Raw genomic sequence first — 22,539 nt, 5'->3', positions numbered from 1 at the left:
CTGCTTTCATGTTTCAGACCTCCCGTTGTGTATTCCAATCTAACATTTTTACTATCATACTCTGTGTATATTTACTTTAAATATCATCTTCCACAAATCCACCCAAGCCTGTATGCTGTCCAGGTCCCTCTGTAGCTTATCTTATTTCCCTTTGAATCTGATACTGTCCTCTCTAATGTGGCCTTTGTCTCAACTTCACTTCAGTTTACTGGAGTTCACATTCCAGCTTTTCTTAGTTACGCTTAAGTTCCTTTCTTATATTCTTTATCGCATATTAAACGCTGTTGTATTTTGTGTTTTTACTCTGAAAAGTGCTCTTGTTTGTGTTGTGGTGGAGCACTCCATCAAGAGCACTATGTAAGACATCAGTCATTCTTTTTCTGAAAGCACACATGCTTCTTTGGAGTTGGATCCTAGCCTGGCAGCACTAGGCATGAGGCAGGAAAGAAAGCCATGGGGGACACCAGTCTAACTTTGGGCCTGGCAGGATGATGCCCAACATTTTGCTGCATCCAAGCAGTGCCACCTTTACACCTGGCGCTGCTGTGTTGTTCTGATGTGTGACTGGATGTTTCTAGTGGGGAGGGTTTCTGGTCTCTTTCTCCGATGTAGAACCCTCATCCTCATCTGAGTTCACCTCTGTTATTTATTTGAAAACTAGCAGTGTCAGATTGGGAGGAGCGTGAACATGACTGAGAGAATAAAACTGAATAATAAAACAAAACGTGAGCTTTTACAAGTACCATAAATTTACACAGTCTGTTACAGACTCAAATACCGTATGTACTCATGTAAAAGTTGGGTCTTGAAACGCGAAAAATTGATCATAAAATCAGACCCCAGCTTATACGACCGTTCAAAAATGTGACACTTAATTATTTTTTTTATATCTTCTTGCCTCCTCCAATATCGCATCAGTTTCACAGTCCCATCAAATTTTGCTGCAGCAGTGCAGTTATCAATTTCTTTTGCTACTTTAACGACGTTTAATTAAAAATCAGCTTCATATTTTCTTCTGATCGAATGCTCCATCGTAGATAAGGGTGTGATATACAAAAAACACAAATCAGTGCCATCGTCGCTTTGGAATAGTTTGGGTATTACCGTGTGGCCACGTAGGCACAATACATAAAAAAAGGCAGTGTGTGCCGTGGTTGCTCTCTCAGGTGGGCATATCATAATCTCTTGGACCAATAGTGTGAGTTTTCTGCATTCAACTTCCAAGACCAAAATTATAAAATACCAGAAATTATACGGTAAAATCAAGTCCCGACTTATCTGCGAGTATATACGGTAAATCAAATGTATGTTTTTATTCTATAACATAACAGTTAATGCATGAAAGCCCTGGGATCGAACCCGCCACCTCTCAACTTGGAGACAGCAGTTCTTACCTCTATGTACTGTATATGAGGGTGTGTGTGTGTCGTACCCTGTCCCAATTTCTTTTACTTTGGTTAAAATCTTGAAAAAAAGCACACCTTGTTTTGTTATACTTGTACCTTTTGTGAAAGTGTTTGATATTTGGACTTCAGTTTTCACACATTATACACTTCACATCAGCATTTGGCCAATTATTAGTAGAACATGAATAAAGTTTCTGTTTCAGTTATGTGTTCAACATTTCTTGCCTGGCATTTCCTGTCATCCATCATTTATCCGGATCATTGTAGACACGGAACACACATGAAATGTATGTATTCCAAATAATGATATACTGTATTATTTACCCCATACAATGCAAGGCACCTCACACCCAGCAGACTTGAGCTCTGTCAGGTAGGATGAGATAGTAGGCTGCCTGCTGCTTGTGCTGATCGACACATTTGCAAAACAAAACGATGCTGATGAGGAGGTGCAAAGGAATTTAAGGTGGCCCAGGATTACGAGTTTTTTCGTAGGCTTCTAGTGTTAAACCCTTGGGATGTGAAAGGAAGTGCCAGGTGTGAGCCTGGTCAGCTGGAGCTGTCACAGAAAAAATTGATGCTCATCACAATTTAATTCTCCCATTCAATTTATTTGTGTATAACGCCCTTTACTGAGTACAGCTGACACACACTTATAACCACCGTTGGATGACAGCATGGGTTCTCCTCCTCTTTGGAGCAGAAATTTTTTCTGATACCAACCTCCTTTAGTCAACCATTAACGACACACGATGGGGGTGGTCACCTTATTCTAACTCCGGGTCAAAGGACTTGTGGGGGCAACTGGCTAACCTGCATAAGCCTAGACATTGGTCATTAAACAGGGATGATGATGATGATGGGTGATGTTCTGGGTGATGTGTCTCCGAGACCACTTATTAACATATATGCTGAAGTTTTACAAGACAATAAAGGGCACCTCAAGGAGCATTATATTCTAAGAACTGACCATTAAACACCATGCCACGGTGGTCCCACAGCACTTCAAGTCGTGTGGTGAACAGCAAGCAAATGAAAACTGCAGGCAGATGGATCTGCATGTGAGAAAGTGTAGGGAACCCTAGGGGGCCACGTGTTGCTTTTTGAATTTTCAGCAGATTTTGTTTTTGCCATAAATAACACACCAAACATGCTTACTATGATACGCGTGGTGCACGGGGAGCCTTTGATATTTATATATTTATTCATCGATTTTCCTTTTCCTAATTTAATTTTAGCTTCATTCCTTTAAGAAAGCACTACCTCCTGAAGAAATAGGAAACTGGTGTCAACTAAGCTTACCGAGACAAATAATTAATCTACAGCTTATGATTTTATTTTGTAAAAGCATAACAGTTCTTCAGTTTCATTTTGCCTGAGTCAGAGCACAAATGTTAAAGCGATAAACACAACAAAACTGGTGTGAAGGATGTGCCTCCGCCCTTTTATTGAACCATTTTTTTCGCATATCCGCTCATTAATTCAGGGTCAGAGCTTATCCTGGCAGTACTGGGCACAAGGTGGGCAGGGTGCCAGGCCACAGGCAGACACCTATGTACACAGACACCCGCACACTCACTCAACCAGGGGGCAAATTACAGTCACCCATCCATTTTCCAACCCGCTGAATCCGAACAAAGGGTCCAATGGAGCCAATCCCAGGGCACAAGGCATGAACCAATCCCGGGCAAGGTGCCAACCCACCGCAGGACACACACAAACACATCCACACACCAAGCATACACTAGGACCAATTTAGAATTGCCAGTTCACCTAACCTGTATGTCTTTGGAATGTGGGAGGAAACCGGAGCACCTGGAGGAAACCCACGCAGACACGGGGAGAACATACAAACTCCACGCAGAGAGGACCTGGGAAGCACAAACGGTTCTCCTAACTGCGAGGCAGCAGCGTTACCACTGCACCACCGTGCCGCCATTACAGTCACCCATTTCTCTTAATTATATGTATTATGGAGGGATATCCAAGTGGAAAAAGACTGCCCAGATGGAAATGGGCAAAAAGGAAACCTTCACACTGGCACTTTTTGACACAGGAGCCACTATTGGACGGTGGACCCTCTCATGCATGGTGAAATGGGCCAATGCAACAGACAAACAGTGGTGTCCTTGGCAAATGTGAAAAGCAGCCTGTACCATTTAGGCTGAAAAGACAGTCGCATATGGTGGTAAAATTTTGGGAGCTTTGGGGTGGCATTCTTTTTTAAACAATATAAACTCTGAGGGTCTTCCTACTCTCTGAATTATTGCAACTACACTCTGACTTATTACAACTGTCTTGCTTCCTATAAACCCAATTAAATGGATTTTTATTATTTTTCTATACTAGTGATGCTTGGTCTTAACATCTGACGAGTTCCATGCGCCTATTATGAGTGGTCTTCCAAATTCTGGGATGCACCACACTCAGCTTCTCAGAGGGTCTCTTTATGCGGAAGGTTCTTGATTCTTTATTTTTTTCAGTATTGTTTTCAGAGGCGCCTACTTGCCATAAACACTGGGGACAAAAATCATTGGTTACAATATATATAATAATTTAACAATAACAAGAACAGCAACAAAAAGGACAATAATAATAATAATAATAATAATAATAATAATAATAATAATAATAATAATAATAAAAACTGGTGTAACATAGGGCACACAGACACAGCCAAAAAAACTAAGTGCTAACAGCTAATCTCAATCGAACTAAAATCATCTCCCAAAACTTGCGTTTAAATTTGGTAAATATCGTTCTCCGCTGTTCACCACCGTCTATGACATTCGCCGTCAGCACACTAAAGCAGTTCTCCATAGTCCATCACTCAGTGGTAAACCCTCTCTGAAATCATGTAATGATTGAATAGTTACATGTCGTTATTTGCATATGATAGTGAGGATACAGTAAATAGGAGTCATGGGTAAATATTTAATGATAATCATTTTATGTAATTTAAAAAAAAATTATGATAATATTAAGCTCGTCGACTTATTTCAATAACCTAAATGAAATGTAAATATTTATGGAGCTACCTTGATAAGATTATGACTAGATTGTCACCATCATTGTAAGCTACCTTTTAGTTTAGTGATTTAAATAGATCACTACAGAATGGAAATTGCAGTTTAAGTGATGTCTTGATGAAGGGATGTAGCTGTGTCTTTTCATTTAGAGAGGTTACAAATGTAAAATAAATAAACAACCCAGTAAAGTCTATTAATATGGCTCAGTTCCTACCAGGTTTTTGAAATGACGCCCCTCAATAGTGTATTATCTTTTTTCTAAGACACTCTTGTAAACAGATGTTGCTCTTTTCACCACCCTTGACGTTCTCACATTGTAAATTCACTGTTTTCTTTCCAACCCTCCCTAGCCCTGGCTCCTATTCTCATCTCTCCTGGTTTCCAAGTATATGTTTGGCTGTGATAATTCTACTCAAAACAAAGGGGGCTGGTGGGGCACCATTTACAGCTTCGCTCAGGGCAACAAAAATGCTTAGACCATCTCTGCCTCCATGAAAGCTGAAGGATACGTGACCCAGGAGATACCAAGGGTACTGACCCTGTTCTCGGACAACATGAGGCCACACAGAGCTGGCAGAAGATCACAAGACCACTGGCAGTTCTAGATGCTTAGAAGTTAGAGTTCATGTAAGGAAGAGGACAGGGAAGAACTGCAGGAGTCAATGACTTTCCAATTCAGCACATAATGTCTGATTTAGAGAAGTGGAGCCATCGTGCCCCTTTCAAGTAATGGCCATCTGATCAGCAGCTGTAGTGTCTAAGTCCCAACACTTTAAAGGCTAAGGTTTGCCAAAATACAATAATACTCTCATATGGTGTCCTTGTAGTCCTAGAAAGGCCACTGCTGAGCCTGACAAGTGTTGCCGAGGCTAAGACCCTCAGAAGGATCTTAAAGCCACCAGAGTATAGTCCAGTGCAAGAATGGAGTCTTGAGTCAAGAGGAGATTCGGGAGGATGGGACTTGGGTCACGAGGGAGACAGGAAGCTGTCACTCTCAGTTTGGTGGCAAAGGACCAACAGTCCAAGGGTGCAGGCAAAGCAGTAGAACTTCATCGTATGAAAATTAAACTTTTACATGAGTTGATGGCACAATTTAAAAATAAAATGGAAGGAAAAGAGTGAAAAAACTGGAAGTAATAGCCCATGCCTAGTGATGTGCTTTTTTTCTTTTGCAAGAGGAGCATTTTTGTTTTGTTGATGTGTTTCAGCCCCTGCTGCATGACTGTCTTCATATATTTGAACTTTTACAAAAGATGAAAATGCCCACGAGTATCTCTCAATCGCCCCACATCCCACGTCCTTGCCCTGTGATTCCTTCACTGTGACACACTGTGGCGTGAGGGAGCCAGCTGCATGCTCTATGCCACCCTTGTTCTCTCATACTCAATGTTGGATGCGTGCATCCTGTACACTCCCTTTGTCTCATCCATGGAGGGACAATTAGAAGTGAAATGTTCTCCTCTGTGTGCCCTCATGCTGTCTCACCCACCCTGGTATGTGGTGGAGCTGTCTGCCTCCAATATCCTCCCTCCCTCGCTTTCTTTCTTACTCCTATGCAAGTTGCTGTTAGAAAGAAGGGGACGCAGGCCTCTCATGTTCTCATCCGAGCCCCCAAACGTGGCCTGTACAAATGCTCTGTCTTAGTCGCAGTGTGCTCTTCTCATGTCTAGATGTCAACTGGCTGATTGTCATTTTTGTGAAGTAATGCTGTGTTGTAAATATGGCTGTGTTGGATTGAAGCAAATGCAGTACCTGCAGTTGTAGCTTCATCTGCAAAAATAACACAGAATGCTGTATTTGAAACTACACTCATATATGAGGTGACTGATGTACATATTGTCACCCATAGGTGCCTGTGGAGCACCTTCCAGACTCAAAAAAGGTATGCAATGCAGGGCAAATGAGGGCTCCAATGCTAGCAATACTGTTGCCTTTCTCCTCTGTAGCTCTGAGAAGCTGCCCAGTCAGGGCACCTAAGCCACACCCACAGTCAGCCAAGCCCCGCCTCTTCCTGGTTGGGACAATATATATTTGTGAGGTCCTGGAAGATGGGGTCTCAGTCTGAGGAACGCAGTCCCACATGACGGAGCTCCCCGGGAAAGCTGATTTGTTTATGAAACCTCAGGGGATACGAAGGTAGTTGTTACGCATTGTTTTGTTGTGTCACCGCACGGCCATTTTTGTTTCATTTTTTGAACACTTTCAGTAAACAGGATGGCCTGGTTGGCACCCCATTTTTCTTTGGTTGTCCTCTCCCTCATTTGCACCTCATACTACATAATGTGCACATTAATGGGTATAAAATAAACCATGTTTGCATTTATTTTTAGTAAAGGGCTATCTAGGGACATTTTATTATTAAATTGTCACTATGAGAGTGAGTTAGAAATGGAACCCTTATATAAGATGGGAGCTTACTGTGTAGATACATATTTTTTAATTTGATATTCTTTATTAATCCCTGATGGGGAAATTGTCTTTTCAAATTACCTTTGGGGGTTTAAAAAAAGTCAGCTGTGGAGCAATTTTTAGGTTAAGGCGCTTGCTCAGTGGCCCAACAGAGTAGGATCCCTTCTGGCAGTAACAGGATTTGAACCAGCAAACTTCTAGATGCCAGCGCAGATCCTTAGCCTCAGAGCCACCTCTCTGTATATTATATACAGGTATATACATTCTTCAGTACATAGAGGACCAACAAGGTGGCATAGTTGCTAGTACTGCTGTCTCCTAACTTTAGAGTCCTGGGCTCAAATCCCATCATGGTCACTGCCTTGACACATTCTCCCCATGTTCTGCACAGGCTTATTCTCCCAAAATCCTGCTTTTTCTCCCAAATCCCAAACCCTCCAAGATAGCCTAGTCAGGGCCATCTTAACGCATGGGCACGCTGGGCAGTTGCCCGGGGCCCCATGCTAATCAATGTATGTTGTGACTTTCTAAGTGGTTGTGTTGGTAGGGGCCCCAGTGCACTGCTTTGCCGGAGGGCCTATAATGCTTTTAAGATGGCCCTGGGCTTAATGGGAGTGAGTGCAGGTGTGGGCATGAGTGTGTGGGTGATGGGCTACCTAAAGACAGACAAACCCACACTGACAAATAAAGGGCACTATTACATGGCAGTGGGATTAGATAGGAGTGGTACAGGATGAGAAGCTAATTCCTCAAGATGTAATGATGGATGTGACAAAGGCCCACAAAGTGACAAATTGTTAGGAAGCCTCCCTCAGGAGAGGTGGAACTCTGTGGTGGGGTATCTTTATATTAACGATAAATTGGGGTAGAGCATGCAAGAATGGCTAATTATGCTGGCCGTACAGTGTTAGTTACCATTACAAGGGTGGGCTACCTAGTACCGATGAGTAAGGTGACGTATGTGCTTCAAGTCAGTCATTCCCTCGTGCTCAGATACCATTCAGTGAGTAGATGAAAAGGTTGAGGTATAAAAATTCAGGATGGTCAGACATTTTGGAAGTGAAGACACATTGTAATTTTACACATTATAGGTTGTACGAAAGAGATCCTATATCATATACACACACGCACAAAGCATTATGCACGTGTACAAATATCCGAACAGGTATGGAATTCTACAACACAATGAAAGCTGTTGTGCTTTACTTTTGCTTAGGATCAACGAATCCACATAAAATCAACCAAATGAACTCAAAATACATTTAATAGCATCGCTTGAATCGTATAAGCTTCTGGAAGGCCTGTTTGAACTCATCATTGAAAGCGGTATAGATTACCGGATTGATGAGCGAGTTAAGGTAGCCCAGCCAAGTAAAGAAGTCAAACAACACAGGGTGAAACCAGCAGGTCTTACAGACAGGTAACACCAGGCTAACCACAAAAAAGGGCAACCAGCAGAAGATGAAGGCTCCCAGGATGATGCCCAAGGTCTTAGTGGCTTTCTTTTCTCTGGCTGCACAGATTCGCTTCCTTTCCAACACACTGTCTGCCAGCTTTATTTTGACATGGTTCATGAAGACTGGAGAGCCACCATGCTGAAGCTGTCCTTCCTGGTTTGAGTTTGAATTGATGGAGCAGAGGGAGGAGCCAGCAGACCCTCCAATCAGCTGAGCAGTTGTGAAACGCTTGCCGCTCGAAGAAGGGGTTTTGAAGATCCTGGATCGTGCGGCCACATAGATCCTGCCATAAAGGATCATCAGAAGGACGGTAGGGATATAGAAAGCTCCAAAAGTAGAATAAATGGTGTACATCACTTTATCCGTGTTGACGTTGCAGTCGGTCAATTCCTCGTGTGCTTTTGCCTGCCTCCAGAACAACGGGGGCATCGAGATACAGATAGAAATCACCCAGACCACAGCAATCATGATGGCTGCTCTGCACGTGGTCCTCTTTTTGGAGTACTCAAGGGCATCTGTTATGGCCCAGTATCGGTCAAGAGCGATGACGCAAAGATGCAAAATGGAAGCTGTGCAGCAGGTGATGTCCGAAGAGAGCCAGATGTCACACATGATCTGTCCAAAGGCCCAGGATTTGCTGACAGTGTAAACAATGCTAATCGGCATCACAAGGATTGACACCAGGAGATCTGTCACTGCTAAGGAGCCAATGAGAAAATTGGCAGGAGTGTGGAGCTTTCGGGTCAGAATGATGGTGATGATGACAAAAATATTGGACAGGATGGTAGCCAGAGTCAGAATTCCTAGGACAACCGACAACGAGATCTGAACTCCCAGCAGGCTTTGGTCATCCAAAGTGGTGGGCATCTTACTATAATTCTGTGAACTGTTAGCAACAAGGAGGCGCTGGGAGTAATCAGCAGATTGGTTGATTTGGTCCATTATCAACCAAAGTTAAAAAAAAGGTAATTCACAGCAAAGGAGGAAGAGTTGGTTGCAAAATCATTTTAAATTAGTTGGGGAAGGACAACGAAACCTTAGTGCCTAACTTCACCCCAAGTTTCATCACCTGAGTGCTGTGTTCATAGTAAGTTGATAACCTGCTTGGGATACAATGGTTATTAACCTTAGTGTCGCTTGGACTGGAAGATGAATTCCTAATATGTCAAAAATTCTCGATCCCAAGGAATGAAAAAAATGTTCGATATCGGCTTAGCATCTTGTAGCTTCACAACATACGAAAGCTCGATTTTGGTGATGTCTAAGAAGCTCAGCCCACTTCGGTTAACAGACTCAGCTACATATCACCAAAGGTAAAGACTCCAGCCTCTCGGTCACCATGAGCTCCCTTTATTTTTAGGATCGTTTGTCCTTCTTTGCTCATTCCTGTTTCAATTCGCTTCACGGTAGATCTCTTGGCTGAGTTCTTTTATCTTCTGTGACAGCCCAGTGGCTTGTGCTTTTGATGCCCAATGACCTTCGTTTCACTTTGCTTCCCTTTCGGCTGTAAACCTACGTCAGACAAAAAAAAAAAAAAAAGAAAAGAAAGGAAAATTCAAGTTGAATAGACAATATGAGACGTGATCAAAAGTCAACAAGGTAGCACAACGGGCAGTTCTGGAGTTGAAAAAGATTGCCTGCCAGCGGCAGCTTGCTTTTTATTTGATCCATTTAATAAGGTGTATGCCGGAAGCTGCAAGGCACCGAGACAAAGAAACTTGACAGCTAGAGGATTTCAGATCAATGCCAATTATGCGACTGTACTCGATATTAAAATCATAAACTTGCACAAAGCGGCTAATGGGGGTGACGTAGATGTAAATCAAAAAGAATGCATTACTGTCAGGCGGCGATCAGGTAGGCTGATGAAATTTCTCATTACCCGTTGCATATTTTCCCATAGGATTAAGCAGAGAATTTCTTTTTTTTGTGTGTGTGTTTCTTGACCCTCTCTCAGGAGATGATAAAACAGCCAAAAATATGAAATGTTAAGTCCCAGGCTTAGTAAATAATGTGATAAGGGTGTAAATTCTCCGAATGTGAGCACAGTTAATCTAGTGTGGTATTTTCACATTTTTTTTTATCTCCGCTAAGAGCAAAAAGCTTGATGTCATTTCAAAGGTCTTTCTTCAACTTAATCAAGGCTTGAAAGATATACGCACAAGGTAGACGTCCTAAAAGCAGAGCGACTGCAGGCTTAGCAAGCTTTGTTACAAGATACATTGATACGCATTTTTATCCATCAAGACCAAAACTGAATTATGCATTCTCAACAACCTTGCCGTCTCCTAGTCTCTAGTAATATTTACCTGAAAGAGACATCGCCTCAGCCCGTTTCGTATTCTCAAAGTCGATGCTTCACATGTGCACCAGAAAAGTGTGATCCTTATCTAGCTCATATATTTTAAATAATGCTGTATGGCCTAGAGGCGCAAGTTGAGTCAGTAAGAACAAAGTTAAGTACCGTATGTGATCACAGTGTCCACAGCCGACTTGTTGGATGACCCTTCACCTGCCTGACCACCAAATGGAACATTTCATTTGATTTTTAGACTGGCTGATTCCATTATTGAGCATTGAGCACTTTATGGGGATCGGCCCCAAATGAGAGTGCATTAGGCTGCGCTGACATGCACACTCATAGTGTTGTGTTGCAGCTGTTTTTTTTACCCCTTGCTTGTTTTTATCTTCTTTTTTTGTTTTAATTATTCTTTTTTCTCATTTTGATGTAATTTTTCCTATATTTGTCTATGATTTAGTAATTGTGCACTGCTGCTTTAAATGTGCCACTGTTCTATATATTTTGTGGGTGGAGCCCCAGGAGGCGGGGCCACCATGACATTACTGCTGCTGACTTTTTATTGAACCAATGAGAGAATCTCAGGAGTGAACCTTTGAAAGTTGTGGGAGTCTTTTCGTGAGTATTGTTATTTCTTTGGATTTCCTGATTTTGGTGATTGATGTGCTTTGTTTATTGGATTTTCATTTTGGGACTTGTTTGACAAATTTAAACTTTAGAACATTAGATTAATCTAAATGAGAACAGGCCGTTCAGCTCAACAAAGCTTGTCAGTCCTATCCACTTAATTCTTTTAAAATAACATCAAGTCGAGTTTCGAAGCTCCCTAAAGTCTTACTGTCTACCACACTACTTGGTAGCTTATTCCATGACTTAGTGGTTCTCTGTGCAAAGAAAAAGTGCGTAATGTTTGTGTGAAATTTACCTTGTGTTCTTGATGAACTTATTTTAAAGTCACCATCTCGATCTACTGGACTAGTTCCCCTTAAAATTTTAAACACTTCAGTCAGGTCTCCTCTTGATCTTCTTTTGCTCAAACGCTAAAGGCTCAGCTCTTTTAATCTTTCCTCCTAAGTCATCCACTGTAGTCCTGGACTCAGCCCAGTTGATTTTCTCTGGACCTTTTCCAGTGCTGCTATGTCCTTTTTGTAGCCTGGAGACCAAAACTGCACACAGCACTCCAGATGAGGCCTCACCAGTGCATTATAAAGGTTGAGCAGAACCTCTTTGGACATCAAGGCGCTATATAACCTAACACTCTGTTAGCCTTCTTAATGGCTTCTGAACACTGTCTGGCAGTTGATAGTGTTGAGTCCACTATGACTCCTAAATCCTTCTCTTAAGGTGTACTTTCAAATTTCAAACCTCCAGTTGTGCATTCAGACCTCACATATTTACTTCCTACATACTCCTCTACATTTACTTATGTTAAATTTCATCTGCCACAAATCTACTCAAGCCTGTATGCTGTCCAAATCCCATTGTAATCATCCAACATATTCTAGATAATCCTTTTTATTACAGCTTTTTTCATTTCTGTGATACATATTTCAATTTTTAAAGATTCTTCATTTGGATTGTTTTCACAAGTCAATGTTTTACTGTTTCTCTTTCCTCCTTTTTGAGACATTGTTGTAAAGCTGAAGTGTTTATATTTTGAAGTTAAAAAGCGAGCTTCCCACTGTTAGGCATGTGTAAGCTGCAGCTTGCAGGCAGCCGTCTGAAGATTTGCGCCTTGAGGAGAGCCACTTCTGGGATGGCCAGTGAAGGTCATTTTGAAGGCTTTACACCCTCTTGCCGTGTTCGAAACTCCTTTACAACACATATCGATTTATTGTCTCTGTCATTAGGATGGTGTAATATTATGATAAAAATATGTACTTAGATAAAAAATAACACTTTAGAAACAAACAGTTTTTGTAATTTCTGCAGGTCAGACATACTATAGGTAAAATCTTAGGAAGGACCTATTGAAAAGCAAGTTCTTGCCAGCTGGCCTGAGGGAATACAGGTGGCTGAGATGAAAGGACATAAACAGGCCAGAATTGTTAATGGTGGCTGAGTCTGCCTGGGAATTACACAGCCACTGGTCCAAGAGGCATGTCAAGGATGACAAAACTGGACTTAAATGAAGTGCAAATTGTCTGTCAGCTGCTCCATTCATTCAAAAGGCCATTCCAACCAAGAGCCATGCCAGAACATACAGTATCAGATAAGAGATCACTCAACATACTAAGATAGAGAACCACCTGGTAGTCTAAGCAAAGTGAAATGAATATTATCCCAGTTGCATTATTATTATTTAGTATGTGAATTTCCCCTTGGAATTAATAAAGTATCTATCTATCTATCATTATTATTATTGTGCCATCACTCACATTTCTACTCTGTTTATATTTTTGGCATATCTTATATATATGATTATATATATTTGGCATATAATACACTACCGTGGCTGTTCGTTTGTCTGTCCAGAATTTTAAATCACCTGTAGCTCGCAAACCATTTCACCTATTGACTTGAAATGTGGTATACATAAACTACATGACGTCTACTATCTGCTTTCGGGATGACAATTTTTATTACTGTTTTTATTTATTTTTTTATTTTATTGTAGAATCAACTCTCGGGAGCACGTAGCAGGCCGGGCCGTGTGCCGCATGCGTATGGCGCCGTTCTCATTCCCTATCACCTTTGCTAATCATTCTTGAGGCAGATTGAAGACTTAAGTGCCAGCTTAAGTGAAAATTCAAAGAAAACGTACTAAGTAATTGCAACACAGAAACTAACTTAATCAGTTTTAATGCGAAAAGATGCTGACGAAAGAAGTGAAGCAGCGGGCCGCTAGGGTGGAGAAAAGAAGAGCTGCTCAGGAAGCAGCAAGCATGTCAACCTTTGAGCAAACGAATGCTAAACGTACAGAGAAAGAGGATGAAAACTAGGAATGCTCAAGTCAAGTGTATTCACTGCACGTTATCGTGCAGTACGCCGTTACTGGTTATCCATAATACATGAAAAAAATATGGAACTTCTTCTCTGCCTGTTCTGGTGCTCTAATCTAATTTCATGGGGTTACAGTTGTAAAAAAAGATGAAAGTGCTGAACTACAATAGCAATCAACCATGTCAGTGTCAGTGAGTGTTAAGAATAAACATACAAGACTATGGGATTTGGAGGATTCTGTTAAGGTCTAAAGAGTCCAAAAGGGAAAACAGGGTCACCACAGGATGACACCACGACAAAACTGTCTCTAATCAAACAATCGCTCACGTCATGAAGTCTTGAGAAGAAGGAGGAGGAGGACCCACAGAAAACTCACACAGACAGAGGGAGAATATGTGGACATCACACCATGATACGGCCAGTATTTGAAGTGGAGATCAAGAATCAGTCTGGTAGCAGTGTTGCCTCCAGATGAAATGCAGGATATAGAAATCTGTGTCGCTGGAAAAAGTACAAACTGTTGTTTCTCCTCTTGTTGTGAAGAGAAATGTCTACTCATTTGTGGCCAAACTTCTTTCACTCCCTATGTGCCAGTGGTGCAGCTGAAAAAGCACTTCTAAGAGGAGATGATGGAAGAAGCCTGCAAGACTGGTGTTCTGTCTGACCTGTCGTTTTGTTTACCATAAAGTTCATTTGGTCTGCCTTTTATAACTGACCATGGACCCTTCAGAGGTTTAATTTCTTCAGGATGCTGCTGACGGAATTTTTTGTTTTCTTTTCCTCTGACGTCAACTGGCCACAGTTCAACAATTAAGTAATGAACAGACATTTCTGGGCTCCATGTATATTAATAATTTATATACAACTTTAATTCTGAGTCTTTATGTGTACTCCTCACGCAATAAGTCATTTGTAAAGTTTGTATTTATTTTGACCCCTGAACCTGTCACAGCAATTTAAACAGTGTAGAACAATAAACAAAAAATGAACTGAACTGTACTGAGTCTAATGTACTCACAACAAACCCAATGTCACTACAAATCCAAAAGACGGTTTTCCATGTAACGCTTTCTTTTTTGTCAGGTTTCTCTAAGGTGTACACAAAATCATTTCCCCCCTTTATGTTCTCCTCTCCTAACCCTGGGTGCTCTTGCTGTTTCTTCAACAGAGACATCACATTTTTTTATCACATATACTACTGTTAAAAAACACTATAGCACATTTACTTCTGAATTTTGGAAAGCTAGAGTATTAGGGTGAGAAAATATCATTTTGTATATTTTTAATAAGTAAGTAGTGTAGTGCGACAATGTGTCTCATAAAAAAGCACCAATTTAATACGATACTAGGGTCACACCAGTGAATCAAGTGGCAATAACAGGCCATGGAATGTCCAACAGAGTTGAGCTACAGACTTCCGGAGCTCTGCTTCGTTTAAGAGCCAATCACATTGTACTTATCCAATAAGAAGCCTTGCATTACGCACGGTGGGGCAGTGGACAGCGCTGCTGCCTCACAGTTAGGAGACCTGGGTTCACTTCCCAGGGTCCTCCCTGCGTGGAGTTTGCATGTCCTCCACATGTCTGCTTGGGTTTCCTTCGGGTGCTCTGGTTTCCTCCCACAGTCCAAAGACATGCAGGTTCGGTGCATTGGCAATTCTAAATTGTCCCTAGTGTGTGGGTGGGTGTGTGTGCATGCCCTGCACTTTGTTTCCTGCCTTGCGCCCTGAGTTGGCTGGGATTGGCTCCTGTGACCCTGTAGTTAGGATATAGCGGGATGGATGCATTACGCGTCAGTCTTGTTATACCCTGTCATTTGAGATTTTCTCAACAGGTGGGTTATCAAACTGAGGAATAGTGACGACTGTCAGGTAGGCATGCAGTACTGCAGGCATCAGTCAGACCCTTCCTGGAGTTATCACTTTGTAAATCATGTGACATAAATGTGTATTCCGATTGGCTGTCCTGAATTGCAGAACTCTAGATGTCTGCAGCTGGACTGTTATAAAAATGTCTCAGAATGAAGTACCAATCATCTGACCTGTCCTGCTGTTTACTATTAAAACATAAGAACTGTTGTGGGGAAAAGAAGGAGGAAACACGAGAAGGACCAGGAGAAGAGACATGTTCAGAAACGAGAAACAAGGTCAAATACATAAGGTCTAGAGAGTAAAGTTGCAAATTCAAAGTCTGAGTCAAAATTAAAATAAAAATGTGCTTCTATAGCAAGAGTTTTGCTGTGAAAAATGGTTTGTTTTTAAACCAGGAAAAATGGAGATTCAGCTAACATGCATTCTGTAAATCATAAAGGTCAACAAAATCTCGAATGAGACTATGATGACAGGTTCTTTGTTTTTGGCTAGAGGTGCTTCTGGCCTTAGATTGAAGGGAGTCAATTAAACAGAGAGGGGATTTGACTAATGTGGCTGCCATTTTCGCAAAAATAACATTGATGAGACCCAACGTGATGCATGGCATATTTTGCTTCCACATAATTCAAGTATCCACATGTGTAAACAAGATGTGACATCTCCCAGAGTCATTCTTGATAAAGCGATTTTAATAAGCAAGAAAGAAAATGATCACAGACCGCTAGATGTCAAACGTGATTAAAGGCTTTTAGCGTTTGTTGGCATTTCCAAGAAGTGCAAAGTCTCACAACTTGAAGAAACCCCTTGGAGCAGCAATCAGACAAAAGTGAGCAGCTCGGGCTCTGAAAATCAGTAACGTGTCACTGGATAGATGAATGAGATCATCAAAATGACAACCAGCTGAGTTTATGGATATAGAATTCACAAAGCCTACGGACATTAGCAGGAGGGCCCAGAACTTCTTTACTCAGTTATGGAATGGATAGCTAAGCTCTCATCACACAGTCATCTGTTTTCATAACCTGCTTACCCAGAGCAGAGTTGCAGTAGCCTAACCCAATAAGCGTAGTGTGTACTGCAGGAACAATCCCTGGACAGGGTGCCAGTTCACGACCGGGTGAACACACACACATACGTCAGGGGCTAATTTTGCATTATCAGTCCACCAAACCTGCATAATTTTGGACTGTGGGAGGATACCAGAGCACCTGGAAGAAACCCATGTAGATGCAAGGAAACATGCAACCTCCATGCAGGGAACACCCAAGGACATGAATCCTAGTCTTCTGGTTGCAAGGCACCAGTGCTACCATTTCGCTATGATGCTGCCACACACAGTAGATTTACATTATACACCCCAGATACATTTATTTTGCTACCAAACATTGAAGATTTTGTTAGAGTGACCAAGCGAGAAGAAACTGAAATCTAAGCGAAACAGGAACAAAATAAGAGGGGAGAAATCGTCAAACTTTCCGTTCACCTTGATTGTCCAAGTTGTGATCTGACGGTCCCTATTGTCCTACTCTTCACTACACTACCTACTAATTTATTCCATATGTCTATGATTTTCAACATTCCTTCATTTAAGGTTTGATGAAAGATTAAACATTTCCCTGATTCTGCTAACCATCATCACACAAGAAACTTTGCTGCCTATTGCCAATCTTTTGTTGACTAGGACTTTCCATGTCCATCTCAAAGTTACTAAGTGAGCTGAAAGGACAAACTTGGGACAGCACTGACCTCAAGAGTAGCACAACCAAGATTTGGAGGGGTACCTTAGGGAGGAACTCTGACCTGGTCTCCAAAGCGATGGCTCCTGGGCAGCTTCATGCCTGCCACAGAAGAAATGTGTGCATTCAACTAATCAACCTGGAGCAACGCTGCATAAAGCCAACATTATATTTCCACTAGCAGTAGGAATCGTCGGGTAGAGGGGTTCTTTCATCGGATTGGCTGGCCCAGCACTGACTGTGCTGTGGAATGGCCAATAGGGGGAGGCAGCTTGATGACCAAGGTCTCCAGTACTCTGAACAAATCCAAATCGCATTATGTGATATCATCTACTGTTGAATTCTGCTCTGTACTTGTAATATTATTATTGCACTATTGTATTGTATTGAGGATTATTGTGTATACTCGTGTTTAAGTTCTCCTGCGGATAAGTCGGAGCTTGATTTTACCATATAATTTCCGGTATTTTATAATGTCGGTCGTATAAGTTGAATGCAGAAAACTCACACTATTGGTACAAGAGATTATGGTATGCTAATGGCCACCTGAGAGAGTAACATGGAAAACACGGCCTTTGTTTTCTATGTATTGTGCCTACGTGACCATACGGTAATACCCAAACTATTCCGAAGCAACATTTGCAATGTTTTGTGTTTTTTGTATCTCACACCCTCATACACCTTTATCGTAAAAGCATCTCTTATCTACGATGGAGTGTTTGATCAGAAGAAAACATGAAGCTGCTTTTAAATTAAAAGTCGTTGAAATGGCAAAAGAAATTGATAACTGCGCTGCTATAACAAAATTCGATGTGTCTGAGAAACTGGTGCGAGACTGGAGGAGGCAAAAAGATGTAAAAAAAAAAAAAATCAAGTGTATGTCTGAACGGGCGTATAAGTCGGGGTCTGATTTTACTATCGATTTATTGGGTTTCAAGACCCAACTTATACGTGAGTATATAAGGTACTTGTGTTCTGTTCTGTGTATTGTATTGTATTTACCCCCTTTATTTGATACCCACTGAATGCCCAACCTACCTGGAAAGGGTTCTCTCTTTGAACTGCCTTTCTTCCATTTTTTTACCTACAAGGGTTTCTCTTGGGAGATTTTTCCTTGTCGTCTTCTTAGAGACTCAAGGCTGGGGGGCTGTCAAAAGGCAGGGCCTGTTAAAGCCCATTGCAGCACTTCTTGTGTGATTTTGGGCTATACAAGAATGAATTGTATTGCATTGTGTATTGTAGGAAGGTCTTACGTTGGTTCTCATCTCAAAGTCACTTTCTGAAGTCAATGGAAAACCTTGAGCACCGCTACCCCAAATGGGATACAGGCAGATGGTTGGTGATGAGTTCTGTCTAATTCATGTTTTTCAAAGGCTGATGATGAGTCTGTCTCATCACCAGCCTTTGAAAAAAGTGAAACCGGAGTCTTTTAGTCTAAATAACACCCAAAAACCCCTCGAGAACACGACAGCAGCCTTGATGACATTCTTTGATTAATGGGATTTTCTAATGAACTGAACAACAGCCTCTTGGTAAAGTGAAAAGAAAGGAAACTTATTTAAAGAGACTTTAAGGATAGAGCTATAAAGCTACATTGTGTGGTTTTTCAAACCAGCATCCTAAAATTAAAAAAAAAATAATACTAAAAAAAACAAAAAAAAAACGAGTGAACAATTTCATCTGCTGCCATGGGACACAATCTGCTCTTAAATGCAAGCATAAATAGACAAGGCACAGTTTCTAATGCGCGTCTAATTGAGGGTGAGGAGTTACAAGTAAGCAAGCCTTTGATCATTAAACGCTTTTAGTTATTTATAAATATTTATTACCAATTGGTCTTGGAAGAGAAGACACCCATTACCTTATAGACAGACTTCTAAATGAGAGGACCTCGCCTTCCAGCCTGCTGACCTACAAAAGTATTGGCACAGGTGCTCAGCGGCAAATCGTCTTCATAGATCTTGCCAACAGCAAAATTAAAAGTAGCTGAAAGTTAAATGTCATAAGGAAAATCTTAGATGGGCAAGAGTCCAATGAGATCTGGGGCAACTCCTATCATCTAGCATGAAATGTACAACTCCAAGTAGTTGTACATACCCAGGAGAGGATGGATGGTCGAGAGTTGTTAGCAATGCTTTGTATTTATCTTTGCTCATTCTTTATGCAGATTTTAGTTGTTTCAAAATGCTGCTGCAAGAATTACTACAGAAACTGAATACATAACTCCAGCTCTCAAGTTCTTATATCGGCTCTCAGTTAGGCTTAGGGCTGATTTCAAATCCTCCTTTAATTTATAAAGCCTGAAAAGCACTGCTTACTTATCTGAGCTTATCATTACTTACAAACCATTGAGATCTCAAGATGCCGTACTACTTTAGAGTCCAAGTACTTACAAAATAACAGTGGGAAGTCGAGCTTTTAGTTACAGGTCCCTAAAACTGTGAAATGATCTGCCTGCTAATATAAGAGATTCCCCTTCAGTCTCAACTTTTAAAGCCAGGCAGGAGATTCATGACTTTAGTTCAGCATACCCTGACTAGAGCTGCTGATTTGCTGTACATACTGCAATTCTGTTTGTTAGTCATTTGCACAGAAACATAAGTACCACAATATTTTAAAAACTGGCGCTAACCCTCCTCTATTCTGTTACTCATCTCGATATCTGGAAGTGCCACTTGCTCTGCTGCCAGGTTGCTCTCCTGCGTATCTATCTATCTATCTGAAATCCAAAGTCTGTCTGTCTGTCTGCTTTTCATGAGGGAACTACAGTACTTAACGGATTTAGGTTGTGTTTTTTTCTATCATTTGCTTGAACATTCCGGTTGATTTTGTGCTGTGTATTATAGTTTGCTTGCGGCACCGATTTATTTGTGCAAATCCGAGAGAGACGCTGTGGACTGAGAGGAGGGGGAAGCAGGCGGGGCCCTCCTCACTTATGCACCAGCTTCCATTCAAGTCGCTCTACCTCTTGCCACGTGTTGGAGCATACCTTGCCTCCACTTAGCTAGCGATAACTGCTTGTTCAGCAGACATTATCATCTAGAGATTTTTATATTTATACTAGCAAAATACCCGCGCTTCGCAGCGGTGAAATACCCGTGGATTAAATAAAACCTACACAATAACTATAAAAATCGTAATAAATTAACAATGAAACAGCGGAGAACCTGTGAATTAAATAAAAAGGTTGCTTCGTTGTTGAAGCAAGGAAAAAGGACTTTCTTATATGTCGTTCGTTTTTAAAACAGTGCAGAAGCTGTGAGAAAGCTGCTTCCTTGGCGAAGCTCATAAACGAAAGAAGACACCGCAGTGAACACAGAAGAGAACCCTTGGATTAAATAAAACCTACACAATAACTATAAAAATCGTAATAAATGAACAATGAAACAGCGGAGAACCCGTGGATTAAATACAAAGGCTGCTTCGTTGGCGAAGCAAGGAAAAAGGACTTTCTTATATATCGTTCGTTTATAAAACAGTGCAGAAGCTCTGAGAAAGCTGCTTCCTTCGCAAAGTAACGACTGAAGACGCGGTAAGTGTTCGGCAAGGCAGCTTAAGCACTGCATTATGGGATCTGTAGTTTATTGTGTTACCAGCGCTTCATATCCCCGGGCCATTAATAACAATAATACAGTATATAAAATGATCTCGGGGCGGATATAATTACACGCGGGCGGATGTGGCCTCGGGGCCTTGAGTTTGACACATATGAACTAAATAGAACTTGAAAAGATATATTTTTTCGTACATCGAGCCCGCGTGCTATTGTGGTTTTGCCTGCATGCCTCAATAAGTCATCCTCCCCTCGCTCTTACTTTTTTACCGTTCATCTAATGAATACACTGAGTATGGCTTTACCAAAACAATCATTGATGGCGAATAAAGTATCCATTATTCGAGTATGTAAATCGGGGTATATATATACATATATATATACCCGCGTATCGCAGCGGAGATGTAGTGTGTTAAAAAAGCTAGAAAAAGAAAAGGGAACATTTTAAAAATAACGTAACATGACTGTCAATATACAGTAATTGTTTTGTGAGTTTTACTGAGTGTTGCTGTCATCAAGGATTTGATTCTCATTATTTCTTTCAATCAGGTTCGTATTTGTAGGATGTGTTGTGTTCAAGTTGCATTCCGTGTTTGTCAATCGTTGTAAAGATGACAGGTTTCATTCATCGATTCGTTTCTTACTGCATCAATAAACAGCTCGTCTTCTTCTTTATCTGAGACCTGACACACTGCATGCACGGGTTTTTTTTTTACACTGTCTTCCTTTAGCGGGACATTGACTTTTTCCACCGTGTGCTTTGTTTCCACAGTAGCAGCATTTATGAATATGCCTGTATGTATCAGACGCTTCATATTTTTTGCTGCCTTTTCAATTGTGTAATTAGTTTTTTGTTCAGCGCTCTTTGGAACTGTTGCTTTTTGTCTGTGCACTGCGTCAGTTCACGTGAGCCACTCGGTGTACATGCATCGAAGTTTGCCAGCTGTGCTGGTGCCATCTCGTGCTATGTCCATGGCTGTATCTAATGTTACCGAAGTCCCGGCACTTAAAACTTTCTCTCGCAGTTTCGCTGAGTTTGTGCCAAACACCACCCTGACCATCTCATCTTCCTCTGCATAAGCACAGTCCTTCACCCGTGAATATTTAGTGGCAGTTTGCTATTGGATTGCCACTGACGGACGGCATTATATGGGTAGGCACTAAATTAGAAACGCCAGCGGCAGCCTGTCTATGAACTTAATTTAAAGTGTAGGTTTACATCGTGCTTTGTTTCCGAAGTAGCAGAACTCATGAACATGGTTGTATATGTCACTCACTTGCTTCTTATTGTTTCGCTGCCTTCTCAATTATATAATGCATGTTTTCTTCAGCGCTTTTTGGGCCTCTTCCTGGTTTTCTACTGCGTGATTACGTGGAAGGCGTGATGATGTCACACGAAACTCCGCCCCCATGGGTTTCAAGCTCATCTCCATTACAGTAAATGGAGAAAAACAGCTTCCAGTTATGACCATTACGCGTAGAATTTCGAAATGAAACCTGCCCAACTTTTGTAAGGAAGCTGTAAGGAATAACCTGCCAAATCTCAGCCTTCTACCTACACGGAAAGTTGGAGAATTAGTGATGAGTCAGTCAGTCAGTCAGTGAGTGAGTCAGTGAGGGCTTTGCCGTTTATTAGTATAGATTTTTTATATTAGATTTTTTATTTTGGCCTTTTTATAACTTCACTTTAACTTAATACTGATACTCTGTATGTTCAATTCTTCATAATAACTATTCATGGTGGCTCTAAAATCCGTACTGACCCCTACTCTCTCTTCTGTTTCTTTTTCCGGTTTCTCTGTGCCTGTGCCACCACCAACCTACTCAAAGCACCATG

General features: G+C 41.3%; 1 protein-coding gene across 2 annotated transcripts in view; it reads right to left on the bottom strand.

Annotated features, from left to right (window-relative positions):
* Positions 1–4,062: 4,062 nt before the first annotated feature.
* htr1d (5-hydroxytryptamine (serotonin) receptor 1D, G protein-coupled) overlaps positions 4,063–22,539 on the bottom strand; it is a 101,769-nt gene continuing 83,292 nt past the window's right edge. For both annotated transcript variants that reach the window (XM_039740139.1, XM_039740140.1), the window contains exon 2: positions 4,063–9,813. In XM_039740139.1, the coding sequence (XP_039596073.1) occupies positions 8,107–9,243 (1,137 nt within the window). In that variant the 5' untranslated portion in view covers positions 9,244–9,813 and the 3' untranslated portion in view covers positions 4,063–8,106. The remainder of the gene's footprint in view (positions 9,814–22,539) is intronic.

Source organism: Polypterus senegalus, chromosome 17, assembly GCF_016835505.1.
Source record: "Polypterus senegalus isolate Bchr_013 chromosome 17, ASM1683550v1, whole genome shotgun sequence".
NCBI classification, from domain to species: domain Eukaryota; kingdom Metazoa; phylum Chordata; class Cladistia; order Polypteriformes; family Polypteridae; genus Polypterus; species Polypterus senegalus.
The sequence above is the reverse complement of the archived record's forward strand: the minus strand, read 5'-3'. Positions and strand labels throughout refer to the sequence as shown.